This window comes from Triturus cristatus, chromosome 5_1 (genome assembly GCF_964204655.1).
Source record: "Triturus cristatus chromosome 5_1, aTriCri1.1, whole genome shotgun sequence".
Classification (NCBI taxonomy): domain Eukaryota; kingdom Metazoa; phylum Chordata; class Amphibia; order Caudata; family Salamandridae; genus Triturus; species Triturus cristatus.
In genome coordinates this window covers 105,938,603-105,960,671 of record NC_140587.1, presented here as the reverse complement: position 1 = coordinate 105,960,671, position 22,069 = coordinate 105,938,603, and the positions used below count along the sequence as shown (strand labels likewise).

Here is a 22,069-nt window from a genome sequence, read left to right as displayed (position 1 = left end):
CCAACTTTTTTTACACAGTTTTGACATTTTTCTGGGACATACCCTATTTTTGCAATTTGTTGTGCTTTCAACCTCCTTCCAGATAATGGTAGAAATGGGTAGAAAAGCAAAAATGGATCTTGGAAAGCTATACATTTTGGAAAAGTAGACAAAATTTTGAATTCAGCAAGGGGTCATTTGTGTAGATCCATCAAGGTTTCTTTATAGAAACTAACAGTTAAATATAGGAAAAATTAAAAATTAGTTGAAAAAAGCAGCCTTTTGTGTCAACGTTTTCATCTGTAACTTCTTCTAATTCTGACATCTCTTAGAAAGCAATGTACCGTTACATCCGCTGGACCTGCCTGGTTGTGGGGATATATAGGACTTGTAGGCTCACTGTTGGACAGGCCACACGAAGGGCTTGCTCCCTCCCCGCACGACAGGGCCCAAGCTCCGGCCCGCCAGGCGTGACCCACGAAAAGCACCTGCACCCCGTCTCCCGACAGAACTTCTGCCCTCGGACCTCCATGCATCACGGGCCCCAGCCCCACCGGCTTCCCCGGCCGGGTCAAGCCGCCATCTTGGGCCCTGCACCACGAGGCCGCGTGGCCTCCCCCCGACCCTAACCCTGGGCCTGGCTGGCCCCGACATCCCGGCACCACCATCCACCCAGGAGGTGAGCGGACCACTTGGCAGGTCGATGGGAGAACGAAGCGTCAAGAGCTCTTCCCCCGCCAGGTGCCGATCGCCTCCAGCTCCCCCAGGCGCTGGCTCCACCCCCTGCTGGGTGTCTGGACACCTTCATCCCGGACCCTCCGACCTCCAAGTGCGAGGGCCCGGACATCAAAGGGCGCTTGCCCTATAACTGGAGCAGCTCCGGAGCAGGATGGCAGTTGTATCCTGGAGTCGAGAGACACCGAGAGAACTCAGCCTTGACGGACTACTGGCGCTGCCGTAGCCCTATCTTGCGAACTATCGTCCTGCCGGCTGGCGCTGCCGCGGCCTTCTGCAACATCCATCCTCGTCGGGACCTGCTGGCACTGCCGCGGCCCGTTGTAACGACCATCTTCCCCGGGACCTGCTGGCGCTGCCGCGGACCGTACATCGACCATCCTCACTGGGACCTGCTGGCGCTGCCGCGGACCGTGTATCGACCATCTCTACCGGGACCTGCTGGCGCTGCCGCGGCCCGTACCAGCTCCACCACCAAGCTCGAGGATTGTGAGCTAACCATCATCTCATCCGAACTACCTGACTGGTAAACAGACTGTCCCGCTACCCCTTCCCTATCCTAAGAGACCTAAATCGAGGGGACCCCTGAGTCCAGACCTCCTTGTACTATCTCATCGTACCTTAAGAAGTGCATATAAAGAACGCTAAATCTTATCCTTGTGTGGTGTCTGTCTGTGGGGGGGAAGTTATTTGTCTGTACGATCGCTGGAGACGGCTCTCCCCGGAGACCTCTCCCCCTGACCTCGGCCGACCCTCCCGGTCCGTCTAACACTCACCAACAGCCCAACGAACCCAGAGTAAAAAACTGAGCAGCATTTTGTAACGTTTTTTTTTTTACTTCCGGGTATATAGCAATTATAGTGTGAAAATGTATACATGGAAAAATTGGTATGAAAGACACCTATGTATTTCTGAAATGGGAACAAATTACAGATTTTAGATACAGTGCATATTTGCACATTTTCGAAATTGGGAATACTCATACTTGCATGACAATTATTGGTCATTTTTCAAAATGACTTTTTTTTTACACAATGTCTTTCATTTGGAAGGGAGAAATGCATCAAAAATCAATAGGCAATAACAGTTGCTTTACAAATCTGAACTACCCTAAGTCTCCCGATAAAAATGGTACCTCACTTGTGTGGGTAGGCATAGTGCCCACGACAGGAAGTGGCTCAAAACCTAAGGTGAGCACACCACATTTTCACACTGAAAATTTACACATTTTTTGCAAAGAGTCTAGCTGTAGTTTTTGAACCCTAGCTCTGCCGGCACCTAGGGAAACCTAGCAAACCTATAAATTTTTAAAAACTAGACACCCAGGGGAATCCAGGATGGGGTGACTAGAGTGCCTCCCACCATGGTCTGTTACCCAGAATCCCTTGCAAACGTAAAAAACTGACAAAAAAACACATTTTCCCCACATTTCTGTGATGGAAAGTTCTGTAATCTGTGTGGAATCACAAATTTCCACCCACCCCGCGTTCCCCAAAGTCCTACGAGAAAAATGGTACCTCACTTGTGTGGGTCGGCCTAGTGCCTGCGACAGGAAATGGCGCAAAATGCAACGTGGTCACACCTCAATTTTGCAGTGAAAAATGACCCTTTTTTGGCAAAGTGACTGGCTGTAGTTTTTGAACCCTAGCCCTGCCGGCACCTAGGGAAACCTAGCAAACCTATACATTTTGAAAACTAGACACCCAGGGGAATCCAGGATGGGATGACTTGAGTGCCTCCCACAATGGTCTGTTACCCAGAATCCCTTGCAAACGTAAAAAAGTGACAAAAACAACACATTTTCCCCACATTTCTGTGATGGAAAGTTCTGGAATCTGCGTGCATCCACAAATTTCCACCCACCCCGCATTCCCCAAAGTCCTATGAGAAACATGGTACCTCACTTGAGCGGGTCGGCCTAGTGCCCGCGACAGGAAACGGCGCAAAACACAACGTGGTCACACCTCAATTTTGCAGTGAAAAATGACCCTTTTTTGGCAAAGTGACTAGCTGTAGTTTTTGAGCCCTAGCCCTGCCGGCACCTAGGGAAACCTAGCAAACCTATACATTTTTGAAAACTAGACACCCAGGGGAATCCAGGATGGGGTGACTTGAGTGCCTCCCACCAGGGTCTGTTACCCAGAATCCCTTGCAAACATAAAAAAGTGACAAAAAAAACAAATTTTCCCCATATTTCTGTGATGGAAAGTTCTGGAATCTGCATGGATCCATAAATTTCCACCCACCCCGCGTTCCCCAAATTCCTACGAGAAAAATGGTACCTCACTTGTGTGGGTTGGCCTAGTGCCCGCGACAGGAAACGGCGCAAAACGCAACGTGGTCACACCTCAATTTTGCAGTGAAAAATGACCCTTTTTTGGCAAAGTGACTAGCTGTAGTTTTTGAACCCTAGCCCTGCCGGCAGCTAGGGAAACCTAGTAAACCTATACATTTTTGAAAACTAGACACCCAGGGGAATCCAGGATGGGGTGACTTGAGTGCCTCCCACCATGGTCTGTTACCCAGAATCCCTTGCAAACATGAAAAATGGACAAAAAAAACACATTTTCCCCACATTTCTGTGATGGAAAGTTCTGGAATCTGTGTGGATCCACAAATTTCCACCCACCCCGCGTTCCCCAAAGTCCTACGAGAAAAATGGTACCTCACTTATTCGGGTCAGCCTAGTGCCCGCAACAGGAAACGGCGCAAAACGCAACGTGGTCACACCTCAATTTTGCAGTGAAAAATGACCCTTTTTTGGCAAAGTGCCTAGCTGTAGTTTTTGAACCCTAGCCCTGCCGGCACCTAGGGAAACCTAGCAAACCTATATATTTTTGAAAACTAGACACCCAGGGGAATCCAGGATGGGGTGACTTGAGTGCCTCCCACCATGGTCTGTTACCCAGAATCCCTTGCAAACATAAAAAATTGACAAAAAAAACACATTTTCCCCACATTTCTGTGATGGAAAGTTCTGGAATCTGCGTGGATCCACAAATTTCCACCCACCCGGCGTCCCCCAATGTCCTACTAGAAAAATGGTAACTCACTTGTGCGGGTCGGCCTAGTGTCCGCGACAGGAAACGGCGCAAAACGCAACGTGGTCACACCTCAATTTTGCAGTGAAAAATGACCCTTTTTTGGCTGGGTGTTGTTCCCTATATTGATAGCATCGCTGGTGATTGCTAATTATACTAAAATATTTTGTGGAATCTTGTTTGGAGCGCCATTTCACCTCTCACACCCACTTAATATTTACAACAATCTTCAGTGGATTCAGTGCTCGAGGTGTGGGCTACCAGACAGCCCAAGCACGACTTTAAGAGACGTCGAGAAGTCAATGCACTTGCACAAATGCATGGTGACCAGGAGTTCCGGTACCACGCTACTCATGAGGGCTGCAGGTCTCAGCTTTGCGGGGGACTCGGGTCAGCCTCTGAGATGTCTGGAAATCCTCTTCCTGGGCTGCAAATACTTCGGAGTCCGGCAGGAACTTCGGAAATGCAGACCAGCAAATTGCTTCGTTGGTGCCTGCCAAGCAGGGAAGTCACTCCTTGACCCCAAGGGAGATTTCTTCAGTCCTCTGGTCTTGAGCAGAGCGTTGAAGGTCCAGGATTTGGCTTCAGAGTTTCGTCCAGGGTAATCTAGAGTTCTAGTTACAGAGGTTCCTTACTTATACCTAAGGAAGGGGTTGGACTAGCTCTGGGGACCCACCTATGGGAGGGTTTGGAAAGAGGGGTGACTACACCCATTTCCTTTGTCCAGTTTCGCGCCAGAGCAGGGGCTGGAAGCACCAAAACCGGTCTGAGCTGGAATATGCACAGGGACACCAAATGTGCCCCAGTGCAGGACTTCAAAGCACTTAGAGAGTGCTCCCACCCAGCCCCATTACACATAATCCCGTCTGGGAGGTAGTTACACCTCCCTGTGATAGAAAACCTATTGTCCATGCCTCCCCTGCCGGAGTTTCGGTCAGCAGTAGGAGGCCAGACTTGTGTCTGTGGCTGCAGCATCCATTTTGTGATGCCAAGCCTCTATTAAGTTTCTACCGGGTATACCAGTGCTGCCATGTCTCTCCCTCTAGAAGGCTGGGATCATACTCCCACTCCAGTTACAGGTATGGGTGTATGATTCTAAGGTGTTTGACACCAAACACAACATGTTTCCGTGCAGCCAGTCCAAAGTTAGCATTTAACATTTGGTTATAATGCACTTAAGAGTAATGGTCAGACTGCACTATTGACAACCCCGGAGAAGAGATTTCGAAGGCTGCAGAGGGGCTCAGCTCATGCCTGGGCACCCCCACACATATAACCAAGCACCCAGCCTTCAGGATTGATAAGGCCTGCCATAGGGGTGACTGATAGGTTTGTATGTGCAGTATATGGTGAGATATAGTGAACCTAGATCTCAGTAAGGGGTGCAGGCACCACCTTACTCAGGCTGCAGTAGCAGACCTGTGGTGTCATTATGGGTGGCTTTCCAGGGGTGGCATAATACCTGATTCAGCCCCTGGTAGGCCTCTGGGGTACCTATGCCCTGGGTACATAGTATACCATATACTAGGGACTTATAAGGGCACCTCAGATCCACTCTGTAATGTACCTAAAGTACATGGAATCATTTTAGAGAGGAAGCAGCTAGACTGGGGCCCTGAATAGCAGGGTCCCCGCCAGACTAAAGTCGAAAAACAGTGACACACCAGCAAAAAGTGGGGGTAAACATGTGAAGCAGATCCTACTCTCCCTCATACTCAGTACATAATAAACAACCATTGCAAGACACTGCTCAGTTATTGGCTCTTGGTTCATCTGGTTTCTTGGTGAACCTACAAGTCCTATATATCCCCACAACCAGAAAGGGCCAGTGGATGTAACGGTATATTGCTGTCAAACAGCTGTCATAATTAGAAGTTACAGGTGAAAACGTTGACACAAATGGATTTTTTCAACTAATTTTCAATTTGTCCTATAATCAACAGTTAGTTTCTATAAAGAAACCTTGAAGGATCTACACAAATGACCCCTTGCTGAATTCAGAATTGTGTCTACTTTTCTAAAATGTATAGCTTTCCAGGATCCATTATTGCTTTCTTTCCCATTTTTGCAGGGAAAAAACCATGCGCTTTCATCTGAAGCCCATTTTTCCAAAATGTTTGGGCCCCCTCCAGGAGAATCCACAAACCCTGGATACCTTTAGAATCCCCATGATGTTGGGAAAAAAGGATGCAAATTTGCTGTAGATACGTTGTGTGGTTAAAACGTTACAGGGGCCTAAGCGCGAACTTCTCCAAATAGCCAAAAACGGCTTCGCACAATGGGGATATAGGCCTAGCAGCGAAGGGGCTAACCTGTGCTCAACCCTGGGAATCTTGGCACAACAATCAGTCACACTTAACTTAGATTCAATGTGTAAAGTATTTATGCAGCACACAAGCAGTAATACAGTAAACACGCAACACAAGAAACATCCTACACCAATTCCAAAAAATAGAGTCAATATTAATAAATTATTCTACACCAAAATTACAAAATTGCAATCAGTAAATCCAGATTCATAATTTTTTTTTAAAATTATATTGTAAATTAGCTCCTATAAGAAAAAAGTGGCAACCGCTGACATCTTGTTGTGTTAGACCGGGTCAAGGTTGAGAAATATGGCAGGCTGTTGTGGAGCACGGTTCGGATACAAGAAGTGGATTGCGCCTGGTCAGAGCTTACCTTCAGACTTAGAAATAATTTTGAGAAAAATGTTCTGAGAAGGTAGAGTTCAGCGAGGCAAGGCTGCAGGTGGTGTCCGAGGTGGGAGTGTTGTCATCGGGGAGCCTTGAGTTGAAGCTGCGGTGAAGATTTCCACGTTCAGACTTAGTATTTGTTTTGGGAAGTTGAAAATCTCTAGTGAGACGAGGCAGAGGGCTGTAGCCAAAGTCAGTTCCAGAAGGTCGGATACATCTTTAGCGAAGGACTGCTGAAAATATTTGCTGCTGCGGAGTAGAACATATCAGGAGAAGCCCCAAAGTCAATCCGACTGGCGATGTACCTCAGGCAGATAGGCAAGCAGGTTTGTCCCGGTCTTCTCATGTTTCTCAGAGCAGTTTTTGCCCCAAAATTCCTCAGTGTTTGTTTTTTGCCATCTGGGTAGCTTTAGCATCACAACTAAGGGTCCAGTACTGATGGGACACCACTTGGGGTTCAGGATTCACTCAGGCTGGGTGCATGTATGAGTTCAAGATCGTAGGAGTGTTTTGTGTCCTTGTGGATTTGAACAGGAGGCCAGTAATCTAGCCTTTGGAGTCACTGTGATAGTCCTGGGTGCAGTCGAGAATTCAGGGCTGGTCTCTCAGGGTTCAAGGCAGACTCCAGAAGTGAACTGAAGAGTTGGTGTCCAAGGTCCTATTTTTATTCAATGGTGCCCTTCTGCTGGAAGGTGGGAGATGTTTTTAGACAGTGGGTGTGAAGTCCATGGAATTTCCTGACTCCCCTGCCGTGGCTCCAAGCTGGCTACAGTTACATTGTGGAGGTGATAGGTCCTTTGTGTGAAGGCAGAGCACAGTATTCAGTTGCAAGTGGGGTCGTGCTCAGCTCTGTACCCTCACCCTGCCAATAGATAGCCCTAATCCCTTTTTTGTGCGACTGTCTGGGAGGAATTCACAAAGTCTAACTGTCAGTTACACCCAGTGATGTGAATCAGCTCAGGCTGCAGTCACATCAGAGATAATGACAGAAAAAGATAATCTTTCTAAAAGTGACATTTCCAAATGTGTTATGAAAAACCCAACTTTGCCAATAAATCAGGTTTTTCATTACAATTCTACAGATACAGAGGGTGTTCGTCAGGCTGGGGATGTAATTGAAAAGCAAGGGATTCGTCAATTTAAAGAGAAGTGTAGAGAAGTGTAGCTCACTGGTTAGAGCAGGCATACCCTGAAGCAGAGGTCAGACCCGGGACCAGGGTTCGATTCCCGACGCGGCAGGGTCTGGAGCCCAATTGTCCACGGACTTGATAATTCTCGCTTCGGTGCCTACTCTAAGCATGAGTTCACACTAGGCAGCTCTGGGCAACTAGCTTGCTTAATCTCCACAACGGCCCCCCCGCGGCGGGATGCCTGGCTTTCACCTTGGGGATGCCCAGTATGGATTATCTCACAGGGAAAAACCAGGACGGGTTCCCAATGCAAGCGCTGGGATGCCCAAGGGTAACCGTGCGCGATATAAAACTCCTAATAATAATAATAATAAAGATATACAGAAGGATTGTGGGCAAGAAAGAGGCAATTGTTTTAAATATCTACAGCTTCGTAGCTGCTTCTGTAAAAACAAGTGGTGGGGCTTGTGGGTTTGCTAGTAATATAATAATCAACATCATGCAAGGCAGGACCAAGGGGGCGATTAAGCTGATCTATGCAGAACTGATTAATTTATAACAAGATGATTTAATTAAACACAAGGCTAAATGGGCTGAGCGTGTGGGGGCTGCCCCCGGAGTTCTTTTGAAATCTTTAGAGATAGGTCAGTCGGTTCTATCTTTGGCTGGGCATCAGGCACAGCAGTTTTAAAACTGTTTTTTCTTTATATTACATGCCAGCCAGAATAGCACAGTGGGGTGGTTTAACAGGCACTACATGCCCTCGGTGTGGGGGACTGGAAGCAGATCTGGTGCATATGTTTCTTCCTGCCCTCGTCTGCAGGAACTGCTGGATCTAATTATGGAATATTTAGATTATGTACTTGGGGTTAAAATAACATTAACCCCGGAATTAATTCTGCTAGGAATAAGAAGCATAAACCAAAACGAGATTGCCTACCAATTTCTTTTTAGCGCCATGGCTGTCCTAAGGATTAATATCGCTTGTGTCTGGTTAGACCCCCTCCCCCCCACTTTTCAGCAATGGCTGGCTTGCCTACTTTCCATATACACAATGGAGAGAGAAATCTATGAAAGAAAGGGAAAGAAAGCGAAACTGCTGGGTAGACATATCTGGGCACCCTTAATAAAATGGAAGGAATCTGTATAATTTAAGTTTATCGGTATGGAAATCTATTTGATGTTGGTATGAATTGGTAAACATGGTTTCGACAAATGGCTCACTGGAGCTTCACTGTATCTGCTGCCAATCTTATTTAATTTTTTCTTTTTTCTCGTGTTGACTATACATCTGTTTGTTTTCGGGTCTCTGTTCTCTGCCTCAAGCATTACAATTTTGTGGTTATTGTTTGTTCTTTGTTGATACTATTTATCTGTGTTGATACCCCTGTTTTAAAAAATAAGGAAAAATTTCAATAAAGATATTTAAAAAAAAAACAATTCTACAGATACCAATCATGAAATAGCTATATTCTCCCAGTATTAAATGTGATAAGGAATTCCCAATGTTATCTATGGGAGGGGTAGGGCTCACAGTAGTGAAAAGCTAATGCAGGAGTTAGTCGCTACTAGGACATGTAAAACTAATAAGTACAAGTCCCATCTTTTAGTTAGAAGGCAACCTGCCCTATGGGTTACCAAGGACCTACCTTAGGGATGACATATGTAATAATGCAGGAGTTTAGGACCTGACAAGAGGGCTGTATTGCCAAGTCGACATGGCAGTTTAAAACTACATTCACGCTGCTGTGGCAGGCCTGTTATGTATTTTAAGGTGCAACTTAAAAGGGTGGCACAATACCTGCAGCAGGTTCCCTGGCAGCATTTAATTTACATGTCCCTGGATATATGGTATGCCACTTTAGACGGGATTTATAAGAAAAATAAATATGCCAATTGGGTATAAGCCAATTTAACCATGTTTTAGGGGAGCAACACAGGCACTTTAGCACTGGTTAGCAGTAGTAAAGTGCACATAGTGATAAGGCCAACAAATATAAGTCCAGCAAAGTGGAAGAAGAGAGGCAAGAAGTTTGAGGGAAGACCGCGCTAAGCCCAACACAGTCTAACAATAATCATGAATCAGGCAGTGCTGGACAATTAGAATATTTGCAGTCATGGGCCTGAGAATTCATATGAGCAATAAGTAGAGATTGAGTATTCTACTTATGAGATGGGATTTAATGATTATATTTTTTAAATGTGGAAATATGAAATAAAAGAAAAATGTTTTTGACCTTAAATAGCCCTTGTTTGAAAGTGTATTGTGGAGAAGTGTCAGGACCTTTGTAGTATTTTTAGTACTCCAATCCCCTGGCTCTCTGAGCCAAATGTGCTATTAGTCCTCCCAAATGCATCAGCTGTGTAGATACTCAAATTACATTGTACACTGATTTATTCCATAAATGTTAATGCTCAAGTCCTACAAACAAGTTAATCAATTGCTTTGGACCTTTGCTTACCAGACGATATTGGGAAACAGCTTTCAGTTTCTTCAATCTTTACTCCAAGCAGAATAATCATGGCAGTCAGCATTCTATGAGGGAAAAAGAATCTTATAGGTGATCATGTAATAATACCAACCAACTGACTCCCATCCTCTCCCACACTATCCCTTTTTTAGTTCTTCTTATGAAACAAACTTAAAATACAACACAACTCCGAAGCGTCTTCATGAACACATAATGACATTTCAACATGTGTATTACATTGTAAAGTTGTCGAGGCACAATTCCTGAACAGCTCAGGGACTTTCTAGCAATACTCCGTTCAGTGTGGGGTTTGAGCCACCCATTTTTTACACCATCACAGTATACGGTAATCAGTACAGCACACAGGTGAGTCATGACCCCACTAATGTAACCCTATAATCCTGCCAAGAGGTCCATATCTTCTCTCACATTCTAGGGCACCCTCTGCGTTTGTAGATCACTTCCTCTGCCATCTGGCACCAGTCTAAACCAGCTTCCTATTCTTCCACCGACGAGAAAAGAGAGGCCCCCTACTGCTGCGCTATATTCTGTTTTGCGACTTCCACTACCGACGCCAGCCAGAACTCAATATGTTGAGGCCAGTCCTCCTTGCCCTGAATCATCAAAAGCAACTATTTAGTGTCCATAGGCACCCTCTCTGCCTAGGAGCCTCGATATCGCAGTCGTCACCTCCTGCTAATATTTGAAGATCGTGAGACATTCCCACAGGGTGTGGTAAAAGGATCCCTCCTGCGCACAACCTCTCGCACATTGTGATGTCTCTACTGCTTACCGGTAGTAAGAACGATGCAAGACTTAAAGCTGTATTAGCCGTAATCCGGCTTGGATCACTCTTTCTTGGGGACGCTGTAGGGCCTCTACCCATTCCTCATCGTCAATGTTGCCTATATCGTCAGTTCAGGCATGCCTGAGGGAACCAAGTGGGTCAGGGGAGCTGTTCATCAGTTTTCGATAAATTACCAATATTGCTTTTTTCCAGAACAGGGTCTGCAAGTAACTGGTCTTATAAGGGTGAGCAGTCGGAAAGATCAGTGCCCTCTTGACTATGACTCACTATCTATCTTTTCCACGCAAGAAGCCCCGTAAGTTGGACACCTCGCCCAGTTGATCTCTATGCCACAGGGGGTCATGTTTGTCAATCTAGAGTGCCAACCCAGATATCTATTTGCCCTCACCCGGCGGGATTACAGAATGGATTCATAGGGCCCGATTCACAGAACTAACTTAAGACAAAATCCTAAACTTACTACTTTTGGAATTCACAGAAGTTAGGATTTTGTCTTAAGTTTGCCATTTAGGCATCTAGAGCCATCAACGTAGTCTGTTGGGGTTGGGTCGGGGACACACCCGTCATGTGCAGAATGCAGTACAACCAACGTGACATAAGGCTGGACTGATTCACATGGACGATGGAGGGGAGGACGGACATGTCCACTGTTGTCAGACCTTCGCCACCTCCCCGGCCACCAACACCGCTGACGCCAACACCTGCGACACCCTAAGATGCATCCTCCTCAATGTGCGCTCCATGCACAAACATGTCATGGAGATCTCTCTCTCACCCGACATCGCCTTCTGTGTGGAAACCTGGACCAATGCCTCTTCCGCACCTGACATCAACACCTCCATCCCAGATGGATATAAGATCCAGAGAAAGGACCGCCCCAACCACCCGGGAGGGGGCATCGCCATCGCCCACAAGAACACCCTCCGCCTCACCACCTCCAGCGAAACCTTTCCCTCTGCCAAACACCTGCACTTCCAGATCCAGACCAGCCCCAACTCCACACTCCGTGGCACCCTCGCCTACAGACCCCACGGCCCCCGAGCCCCCTTCGCTGCCACCATCACCGACCTCCTCGCATCCCACGCCATCACCTCAATAAACTACATACTCATCGGAGACCTGAACTTCCACCTCGACAACCCCAGCGACCCCAACTCCACTACTCTTCGTGACAACCTTGCCAACATCGGACTCAAACAACTCGTCACCACACCGACCCACAGGGCAGGACACACCCTTGACCCCATTTTCGCAGCAGGAAAAAGCGTTTACTTCAGCCACACAATGCAACCCCCATGGACCGACCACCACTGCATACACTTCCTCGTCGACAAACCCAAGCCACCCAAACCAGCCCCACGCCCACCACGAAGGAACTGGAGCAAAGTCACCTACGAACAACTCAACTCCACCCTCATCCAAGACAACCACACACCGACATCCAACGCCAACCTAGCAGCCAGAGAATTCTACATATGGATGTCCAACACCGCAGACAAGCTTGCCCCGCTATGCATCCCAACAAACAGCGCTCGTGGAAAGCCGCCAGGTTCACCACAGATCTCCAAGATGCCAGATGCAGCTGCAGATGCCTCGAGAAAAAATGGAGAAATAACAAGGCACCCGGAAACTACACCACCTAGAAGGAAGCCATGGCGAACTACCACAATCAAGTCAGAACCACCAAAAGGACTTTCATCCACAACAAAATCCTCGACAACTACAGCAATTCCAAGGAAATCTTCAGTGTCATCCAGGAATTCACCAATCCAGCGAAGCCACAGACATCACCCCAGCCCAAGACCTCTGCGATGAGCTTGGAACTTACTTCCACCTCAAGATCAAAAACCTCTACAACAACTTTGTCGACCATCCACTGGACGTCTCAGCCGGCCCACCCACCAGGCACAACAGCCAACCCACCATCTCCACCTGGACGCCGATCACGACCGAAGACGTCACCTCAACCATGAAAGGCATCCACTCCGGGGCCCTCACCGACCCCTGCCCTCCACATATCTACCACAGAGCTGCCACCGGCATTGCACCCAAACTACAACACATCATCAACACCACCTTCAAAACAGGCACCATCCCAGACGACTGGAAACATGCAGAGGTCAGGCCCCTGCTCAAGAAACCCTCAGCTGACCCCACGGACCTCTAGAACTACCAGCCCATCTCGCTCCTCCCCTTCATGGCCAAAGTGGCAGCGAAAACAGTCAACAGGGAACTGACAAGATTCATCGAAGACAATGCCATCCTCGACCCGTCTCAATCTGGATTCCGAAACAACCACAGCAGCAAGACCACTCTACTTGCCGCCACAGACGACATTCGCACCCTCCTGGACTACGGCCACTCCACAGCTCTGATCCTTCTTGACCTATCAGCAGCCTTCGACACAGTCTCCCAACGCACACTCATCGCCAGATTACATGACGCCGGCATACAAGGAACCGCCTTAGACTGAATCCGATCATTCCTCACCGGAAGAAGTCAAAGGATTTGACTGCCACCCTTCATCTCCGATCCCACAGAAACCACCTGTGGACCCACAGGGATCATCACTAAGCCAAACCCTTTTCAACATCTACATGGCCCCCCTCGCCGCCATCATCTGACAACACGCCCTCAACATCGTATCCTACACTGACGACACCCAGCTCATCCTCTCCCTCACCAAAGGCCCCACCACCGCCAGACTCAACTTCCATGCAGGACGTCGCAGTCTGGATGACCACCAGCTGCCTAAAGCTCAACGCCGAAAAGACAGAAGTCCTCGTCCTCTGAACCACCCCTTCAGCATGGGACAACACCTGGAGGCCAACCGCCTTCGGCAGCCCACCGACCCCCTCGGACTATGCCAGAAACCTTGGAATTGTACTCGACTCATCCCTTACCATGAACCGACTGGTCAACACCGTCGCCTCCAGCTGTTTCAACACCCTCCGCATCCTCCGAAAGACTTTCAAATGGATCCCTCCCCCAAGTCAAGAAAGACAGTCACCCACGCACTCATCACCAGCAGACTGGACTATGGAAAACCACTCTACACCGGCATAAACAAGCCCCTACTCTGCAAACTCCGGACGATACAGAACACCGCCGCCAGACTCGTTCTCGGCATCCCTTTGCACAAGTACATCAGCCAACACCTACGAAAGCTCCACTGGCTCCCTGTGGAGAAAAGAGACGCTTTCAAAATCCTCAGCCACGTCTACAAATACCCACACAACACCAGACCCAAATACCTCAACGACAGAATCACCTTCCACGTAACCCAAAAAACCTCCAATCAGCCAACCTCACACTGGCCGAAACCCCACGCATCCACAGAGCAGGCAGAAGATCCTTCTCTTACATCGTGGCCAAAACCTGGAATGAGCTCCTGGCAGACATCAGACGCGCCCCCTCCCTGAACACCTTCAGGAAGACCCTCAAGACCTGGCTCTTCAGCTAAACAGATCTGCTGACTCCCCCCTCCCCCAGAGCCTCGAGACCCTCACGGGTGAGGAGTGCGCTTAAAATTACCTTATTGATTGATTTATCTATTGCAGTATTTGTCATCTGTAGGACTCCCGCCCTATTCTTGACCCCTAGTACCCACAATCTGTCCCTATCTCTCTTGTCTAGCCAGGCAAGTAGTCTGGAGGCCTTGTATCCCACATCGTACAGCCGACGCTGTGTGGCAAATGCATACGATTTAGCTGCGTTGTGAGCAAGGGCCTGCAAATCGTGTTGGCGCAATGTTAGCCTTTGGTGAAGGCCTACTCTCCCCTCCTCTACTACCCTCCTCTCCAGGATCTCTTGTTCAATGGTCCTACTTTCTTCTTCCCTCCTATCAGCGACTCGGCTGAACGGATTAACGGATTAACAAAAGCACTTCTGAGTAGGTGGAGCGGTACTCCTGTCATACTCTTTTACAAACCCTTACATGCCTTTGTGAGTTGTCACCAAAACATCTAAAATGGGAATCAAATTTGAATATTTAAAAAATATTCATACACAAATACTACAAATAGAACTTGTACTAATAGAGCCGATGTAGGTGTTCACAAAAGAGTACTCCTGTACTACTACTACCCTGTACTCATTAATTTTGTTATGACTTTGCCCCAGGTGTTACTACCAGAAAGAAAACTACATCAATAGTTTAAAGATTTGCCCAGAATCACAGGATGATGAGCTGACACCGAGACTTGAACCTGGTTCCCCAATTCCAAAGTCATCAGTTCTGGCCATAGTGAGGTAGCTAGTACACAAAGACGTGTTTTAACATCTCCATCAGTTCCTGGGTCATAAATTTCTCCTGATGCCCCAGAAATTGATTTTCAGTGACTTGTGGTTGTTTTTATTTATCGGATATGTGGGCTTTATCTACCTATCATGAGTTGTTCCTAATTTCTTTGTAATATGCTAGTTTTTATATCTTGTTTCAGTGTAATTGGGCTTCTATAGTTAATTTCTTAAACCTGCCCGCTAAACTTCTCTAAATAAAAATACCTTAAAACATACATAAATTGTGATCACTCAGTATCCCGCCCCCAAGTATAATGTACATTGAGGAAGTACGGATCTGGGATGACAGGTCCAAAATGTGCCTTCAAACTAAATAAGTTTGTTCTGTTGCATAATGTAAATGAAGTGCAAGTTTGGCATCTGCTGAAAACTCCTGAGCTGTATGGGCACACGCCCTCTGCCGTTTGAAGTGAGCTTTATGTCCACAATGTCCTCAGGACTTTTATTGAAATATTTTGAGATTTCTCAAGAATACTATTATTCCTGTTAGGTGAAGCCTGGTTAAAGTAAGGACATTCTTGGGTTGGCAAGTACCAAGACAGCCATAGGAATGGGCCCAAAATATTGAACCATGTGTCCATCAATAGTTCTGAACAGGACCATGTTAGAGGCACTATGCAGCACATGATGTTTTTAATATCATTCACAAATTGTATCAAATAAGTATTTGGAAGTTCCTTTCCTTATTCAAATTCTGCAATGTTGTGCCCAACTCTGTCCTTCACAGTACAATTCTAGAATATTTTGGGCTGGTGTTCATCCTGTCAATTAAGTATGACCATTGATTTTACAGACAATTCAGATAATCTGAGGGTATTCTACCAGATTATTGAATATAAAATATTGAGGCCTAAATTCCAAGGACCGAAATATCGTGAAGGCAAAAACAAATAGGTAAGTATTGAATTATTGCATTTAACATCACATAGATGTACCTTAACTGTACATATACGTCGTGAGCAAGGCTGGTTTGCAGCCAAAACACATGGATGCTGCTGGAGTTGCGGTCCTCCTTTAATATTAGGAGCTCTGTTGTTGATATAGATATAGATATATATATATATATATATATATATATATATATATATATATATATATGAATTAGCAAAGTGTCCTTGCGGGGGGAGCGCTTGAAGCTGGTGCCGGCTGTGAGGTAGGACGGCCTCACAATTATTCACTTCACAAGTCCACACCATCACATAGGTTTAGACACATTAACGCCATAAGGAATTTGTATGGTTAGTAATGAGCAAACTAATTTGCATTCATGAATTCCTTGAGAAACCTATTTCATACAGGGCACTTAGCCCAATTGAAACATGAAACAGGATTTGTTCGACAAATAGCTTTGTGATCCTAATTACCACACTTGGCACTTAGCCGCACACACGCATAATTGGCAGCGTGGATCAATAGACATAATTTGTAGTCACGGAACACGGACTGTCTGTGTCCAGCTTACAATACATTCAAAGTTACAGACATAAAAGTATGACAAGTGGAATCAGTATGATACACATGATTAAGTGTTTCTTCGATTTAAACCACAACTCCCAGAATGCTTCATTGTGGGCAGGACGGATCAGTTGGTATAAAAATGTAAAAACAAATGATGGACTCTTGTAAATACCGTGATCAGGAACCAGTGGAGTTCGAAACGCGTTGGTAACAGAGAAGGTCATTAAAATTTACTAATTTCATATCCAGGAAGAGTGCGGCTTCGTTCCTTTGCTTCGTGATATATATATATAATATATATATATATATATATATATTACCTACTGGCGGTCGCCAGTAGGTAGTTATAGTTAGGACCACGTTTCCATAGGAAAACCTCAACATTCTATTTTGAATAACTTTGGCGCCGGTCGACGAATCCTCGTGAATTTCTCAAAATAGGTGGGGCGCTACGCTCCGCTCCTACCCTGAAAGTCTCGGGGGGATTCGTCAAGCGGGGGCTGAGATAAAAGGGGGGTCCCAAAACGCGTTTTTCCCATGCATTTTTCCATAGGACCTTTAGAACGAGCTACAGCCCGAACGGCTGAACAGAATTACTAGAAATTTGGCAGAGAGGTAGTCCCTAGGTCAAGGAAGTGCCTTTTGTAGGTTTGGTGTAAATCTGTTCAGTAGATTCTGAGAAAATAGCCTTTAAATCAATATATATATCTGAGCCCGCTTACGGTACGCTTACCGTACGCTTACCGTACGCTTACCGTAAGCTTACGGTGGCGTGCGCGAGCGCGATTCTGATTGGCTCTTAGATCTTAGTAAACATTCGAATCGGCCGAAACCAGGAAGCGGCGTCCGCCATTTTGTCTCTCGCACTGAGTGTTGTTTATCAAACATGATGGCCAAAAACATGTTACGGGGCTGTTTTGACAACTCCCTCCCACATAGTCATGTTGAGGGAGTCCCCAAACATCCCCCAAGAGCAAAAACGGTTTTATTTTTTTTTCGGCAATTTCGCGGGGTACGCTTACCGTACGCTTACCGTACGCTTACCGTAAGCTTACCGTACGCTTACGGTAAAAAAATAAAAATAAAAAAAACACTATCCACACTTACCCCACCCCCTGTGCTTTTGGTGGCCGCAGGCCACCAAATGTGCAGGGCTTATTAATAGAGAAAAAAAACGTAATTTTGGCAACATGAAATTATAAAATCGAAATAAAAAAAACACTATCCACATTGACCTCACCCCCTGTGCTTTTGGTGGCCGAAGGCCACCAAATGTACAGGGCTTATTAAAGTTGATAAAAACCGTGCACGGAACGAACTGCGTTAAGTGGGCGCGCACGCCACAAATGGCGTAAAGTAACTTAGCATTTAAAAAACCGTACAAATTCACTGAAAAAACCATAGGTTTCACACACGTTATAGTTAGGAAATAGCATTTAAAAAACCTTGCTAATTCACTGAAAAAACCATAGGTTTCACACATGTTATAGTTAGCTGGACATTTTACTGATAAAAAACCAATGAAATTCCCCCGTTATAGTTACTGTAGGCAACTATAACTCACGCGACCGTAATCCTCTGCTGATGACATATGTGTCTTTATGAAAAAAAAATATTTGTAATATATGTATAGCTAAAATTTAATGGAAGAAGATATGGGCAAATAAGTATCTAAATACAGTATTAGCATCAGCAGAGGATTGCGGTCGCGTGAGTTATAGTTGCCTACAGTAACTATAACGGGGGAATTTCATTGGTTTTTTATCAGTAAAATGTCCAGCTAACTATAACATGTGTGAAACCTATGGTTTTTTCAGTGAATATACATATACATATATATATTCACTGAAAAAACCATAGGTTTCACACATGTTATAGTTAGCGGAAATTTTACTGATAAAAAACCAATGAAATTCCCCCGTTATAGTTAGTGCAGGCAACTATAACTCACGCGACCGCAATCCTCTGCTGATGCTAATACTGTATTTAGACACTTATTTGCCCATGTCTTCTTCCATACATTTTTAGCTATACATATATTACAAATATTTTTTTTTCATAAAGACACATATGTCATCAGCAGAAGATTGCGGTCGCGTGAGTTATAGTTGCCTGCACTAACTATAACGGGGGAATTTCATTGGTTTTTTATCAGTAAAATTTCCGCTAACTATAACATGTGTGAAACCTATGGTTTTTTCAGTGAATTTGCAAGGTTTTTTAAATGCTAATTCCTAACTATAACGTGTGTGAAACCTATGGTTTTTTCAGTGAATTTGTACGGTTTTTTAAATGCTAAGTTACTTTACGCCATTCGTGGCGTGCGCGCCCACTTAACGCAGTTCGTTCCGTGCGCGCACGGTGCGCTTCGCGCACCGTGCGCGCACAGTGAGCACGCGGTGCGCTTCGCGCACCGCGTGCCCACTTTACGCAGTTAGTGCCGTGCACGCACGGTGGGCACGAGGTGCGATGACAAAGCAAGAAAGCACGTCAACAAATCTGTACTTACTTGTAGGTACCACTAAAAAATCATTTCATAAACACAACGGCTCTTTTTAGAGCCCCCTAATATCTAAACACTTAAATCTGATTTTCTTTTTTTTTTTTTTTTCTACCGTACGCTTACCGTAAGCTTACCGTACGCGTACCCCGTGATTTTTTTTAAAATCAATAAATGTTTTCTTTGTACTTTACAGTCCTTCTTTGACCCCCTCACAAATGTAAGGGGGTCTGTAACTCTCCTCATTGCCCCCTTTCCTTGTTTTCACTCTTTTTTTTCAGAGTGAAATACACAAAATGGCGGCCGCCGCTTCCTGGTTTCGGCCGATTCGAATGTTTACTAAGATCTAAGAGCCAATCAGAATCGCGCTCGCGCACGCCACCGTACGCTTACCGTAAGCGTACGGTAAGCGTACCGTAAGCGGGCTCAGATATATATATTGATTTAAAGGCTATTTTCTCAGAATCTACTGAACAGATTTACACCAAACCTACAAAAGGCACTTCCTTGACCTAGGGACTACCTCTCTGCCAAATTTTGAGTAATTCTGTTCAGCCGTTCGGGCTGTAGCTCGTTCTAAAGGTCCTATGGAAAAATGCATGGGAAAAACGCGTTTTGGGACCCCCCTTTTATCTCAGCCCCCGCTTGACGGATCCCCCCGAGACTTTCAGGGTAGGAGCGGAGCATAGCGCCCCACCTATTTTGAGAAATTCGCGAGGATTCGTCGACCGGCGCCAAAGTTATTCAAAATAGAATGTTGAGGTTTTCCTATGGAAACGTGGTCCTAACTATAACTACCTACTGGCGACCGCCAGTAGGTAATATATATATATATATATACACACATATACACACACACACACACACACGCGTACTACTCAGAGGCGGTCGCCGCTGGCTAGTTATAGTTAGGATTTTGTGCCATAGGAAATGCGTTTTGTGGGTTGCTGATAACTTTGGAGCCGTTTGACGAATCTCTACAAAACTTGTAACAACAAGTGCTACTGTTTTGATGAGTTTACACATGGAAAGTTTTGGGGTGATTTCTCAAGAGAGGGGTGAGAAAAAAGGGGATCTGAAAACTCATTCTCCCAATACATTTTTCCATAGGCACTTTAGACACAGCTACAGCCCAAAGCACTGAAGAGATTTACACCAAATTTGTCAGAAAGCTAGAGAGTGCTTTTTGTGATTTGGTGTGAATCTGTTCAGTAGTTTTTGAGCAGTTGAGGATCAGCAGGGCTGACAGATGTCCTCCTGAGATCTGATTGGCTGCTACCACATAAAGCAGAAAATAGTGGCAGCATCTTAGGACTCAAGACTCAGTCCTGAGTCCTTTGAATAAAAGCAAAAAAGGCATAGGAGCAGAATACCGTGAACCCTAGGTATGGTGGTTGGGCCCTCCACCCTGAGCCTCTGAGAGGGCCCGGGAAATGCATTCCCTAGGTCGAGGCTAAAAAAGAAGGATTTTTTTCAGTGAACATATATATATATTGCCTACTTGCAGTCGCAATATATATTATCTACTGGCGGTCGCCAGTAGATAGTTATAGTTAGGACCGTGTTTCCATAGGAAATCCGCAACATTCTATTTGGAATAACTTTGGCGCCGGTTGACGAATCCTCGCAAAATTTTCAAAATAGGTGGGGCGCTCCGCTCCGCTCCTACCCTGAAAGTCTCGGGGGGATTCGTCAAGCGGGGGCTGAGAAAAAAGGGGGGTCCCAAAACGCATTTTCCCCATGCAATTTTCCATAGGGACCTTTAGTCCAAGGTACAGCCCGATCGGCTGAACAGAATTACTTGAAATTTGGCAGAGAGGTAGTCCTCAGCTCAGGGATGTGCCTTTTGCATATATGGAGTCAATCTGTTCAGTAGTTCCTGAGAAAATCAAAAGTAAAATCATATATATATGTGGGCGGAGCCTAACCACACATCTCATCCTGAGATCTGATTGGCTGTCAGCACTTCATCCAAGAAGTGTTGGCAGCCATCTTGGGACCAATATACATGATAGCACCTCATTAAAAAGCATTGCAGTTAATAGAATGTTTTAAGACTTTAGTTACATTATAAATCATTTATTGATGGTACCATACTCATTTTAGGAATTGTGGTATGTTCTAAGGTGATTTCACCATGTGAAAAAGCCTTCTGCTGGGATATCATGATTGAGAGAAAAATATTTTCTCATGCTTTTCCCACAGAGGTTTGGAAGGTGATCTATAAGCTAAACTGAGAGCTTATTTTCTGTAAATTCACATTATCTTTCTCAGTCATGTGAGAATGAAGTCTGCCATTCTCAGTAAAACATGTACATCCAACAAGGGCAGAGACTGTCAGTTGATTCCTTTGTGTTCTACTGCAGCTTCCCAGATTGTTCCAAAGAACAACTAGAGCGCTAACAGTCCTACTTATTATAAACGTATGGCACACCTGAAGGCATCTTGCTTGGATTAAAGTGGTAACTCTTAAAACATTTAATTTAAAAAGGAACAAAATGAGGGGGTTCATTTTTCCATAAAAATTATGATTAGTGCTGCAGAAAGAAAAATTAGGGCACATTTTGAGTGACTTCTCAAATCCTCTTCTATTTCATTAAAAAATTCTGACATGCAGACTGAAACATGCACTTTCAATACCAGCAGCAGTTTTCCCTGGTGAGCAGTAGCTTTACTACAGTGATCTAATGAGCAAAAAGAGTGCTAACATTCTGAATTTATGGCAAATGTGTGACACATCTGAATGCCTTCTTGATGGAATCAAAGTAAAAAACTGAAAGTATTTCCTACTGAGGAGACTGCAGTAAATGAGGAAATTAGGAAACTTCATAACAAATAAGTCTCCCAAGATGGCCACCAGAGACAAAAGAGCCCAAATGTAGCCCAAATATCACCCAGATGTAGCCCAAGTATAGCCCAATGACAGAATGTCCGAGAGTGTTCTTAAAA

General features: G+C 45.4%; 1 protein-coding gene across 1 annotated transcript in view; it reads right to left on the bottom strand.

Annotated features, from left to right (window-relative positions):
• Nucleotides 1-22,069, bottom strand: part of LOC146830329 (fucolectin-like) — a 134,574-nt gene that overhangs the window by 76,925 nt on the left and 35,580 nt on the right. The window contains exon 2 of the mRNA XM_085603712.1: nt 10,044-10,117. Coding sequence (XP_085459838.1) covers nt 10,044-10,117 — 74 coding nt within the window. The remainder of the gene's footprint in view (nt 1-10,043; nt 10,118-22,069) is intronic.